Source organism: Elephantulus edwardii, unplaced genomic scaffold (genome assembly GCF_000299155.1).
Source record: "Elephantulus edwardii isolate Elephantulus edwardi_28Jun2011 unplaced genomic scaffold, EleEdw1.0 scaffold00001, whole genome shotgun sequence".
Classification (NCBI taxonomy): Eukaryota; Metazoa; Chordata; class Mammalia; order Macroscelidea; family Macroscelididae; genus Elephantulus; species Elephantulus edwardii.
Window position 1 is genome coordinate 9,074,256 of NW_006399751.1, and position 1,295 is coordinate 9,075,550.

General features: G+C 40.8%; 1 protein-coding gene across 1 annotated transcript in view; it reads left to right on the plus strand.

Annotated features, from left to right (window-relative positions):
• LOC102858792 (40S ribosomal protein S3-like) overlaps nucleotides 1–1,003 on the plus strand; it is a 1,863-nt gene extending 860 nt beyond the window's left edge. Inside the window, exon 2 of the mRNA XM_006878913.1 lies at nucleotides 980–1,003. Coding sequence (XP_006878975.1) covers nucleotides 980–1,003 — 24 coding nt within the window. The remainder of the gene's footprint in view (nucleotides 1–979) is intronic.
• The last annotated feature ends 292 nt before the right edge of the window (nucleotides 1,004–1,295 follow it).

A 1,295-nucleotide genomic window follows, 5' to 3' on the forward strand; every position in this document is an offset into this window, starting at 1 on the left:
ATTACCAAATATTTTTTCCCAGTGTGTGGCTTCCCTTTTGACCCTGTTGGAGAAGTTTCTGGATGTGCATAGGGATTTGATTCTTTAGAAGGTCCCATCACGCAGTTGATAAGTAGTAAAGTCTCATGCCCAGCTCTTCTAATATTTCCGGTGTAGTTTGGCAACACAATACTCCCAATATTTAGTAACATGAAACAACTATTATTTTGTAAGTCAATAATATAATCTAGACAAAATCAAAACCATTTATCTCTTTTCAGCAATCACTGAAACCTCAATTTGAGTGCTTTGGAGGATAGAAATATCTGAGACAGCCAAACAAGGTCAATGTCTAAGGCCTTTGTCCTAGTTTTCAGCTGAGTTTTTCACCCTCATGACATCCCCTGCGTATGCAAAGCTCAATATTGCAGATTCACTGTCATGCCCACTGCTGGGGCTTGGATGATGATCGTAATCAAGTTTCCACGTAAAGCTCCTTCTCCGTGTGTCCCTTCCACACAGACTACTTGACTTGCCTCACAACATGGCGGCCTTAAACTAGTCAGGCTTCTCAAATTTCCCCAAAAGGGAATATTCTAAGGGTGTAAGGCTTAAATTTAGAAGACACACAGCTTCACACTCGCCATGTATTATTGATGAACTAATGTGGAAGGGAGGACAGGAAATATAGATCCCGCCTATTAACTCAATGCTGCCAAATGATTTGTAGTCCCTATAATCCATAACATATTTTTCAAACTAAAAAATCGCACGCTATTACACTTTATTTTTGGATAAAGATATGGTGATTCTGCCTCAGTAGAGGGAATTTTCAAAAAACGCCCATGGTCCTCACATAATAATCATGCGTTCAAAGGATATTTAGATTGATTCCTGTTCTTTCAGTATGAATTTCTATGTTAGCCATCTGTAGTGTTGAGTGGTATTTTCCCCCAACAGACTCCAACACACCCCTAACTCTCTGTGTTCCTCTCAACAGATGATGAGCAGTGATTTTGACTAAAGTTCATGAATGACTTTGGCCTTTTTAGTGCATTTACCACCTCCTTTCCCATAGGCCAAATATGTGTTCTTTCTCTCCCATGTGGCCAGTCTTTAAGGACAGTTAGAACAGTGCATGGAAATCAGTATCTGCCCCACCGCTCCATTAGGTCCACTGTCGATTCCACAAGCATGTTCCATTTGGGACAAAATCTCCAAAGTTCCTGAGGTGCAAGCAAGATCGATTTAGCTAACCTGCTGCAGAGTGTCAAGGACTGCAGCCTACAATATGGACTGAGGCTCAATGTTAAGAA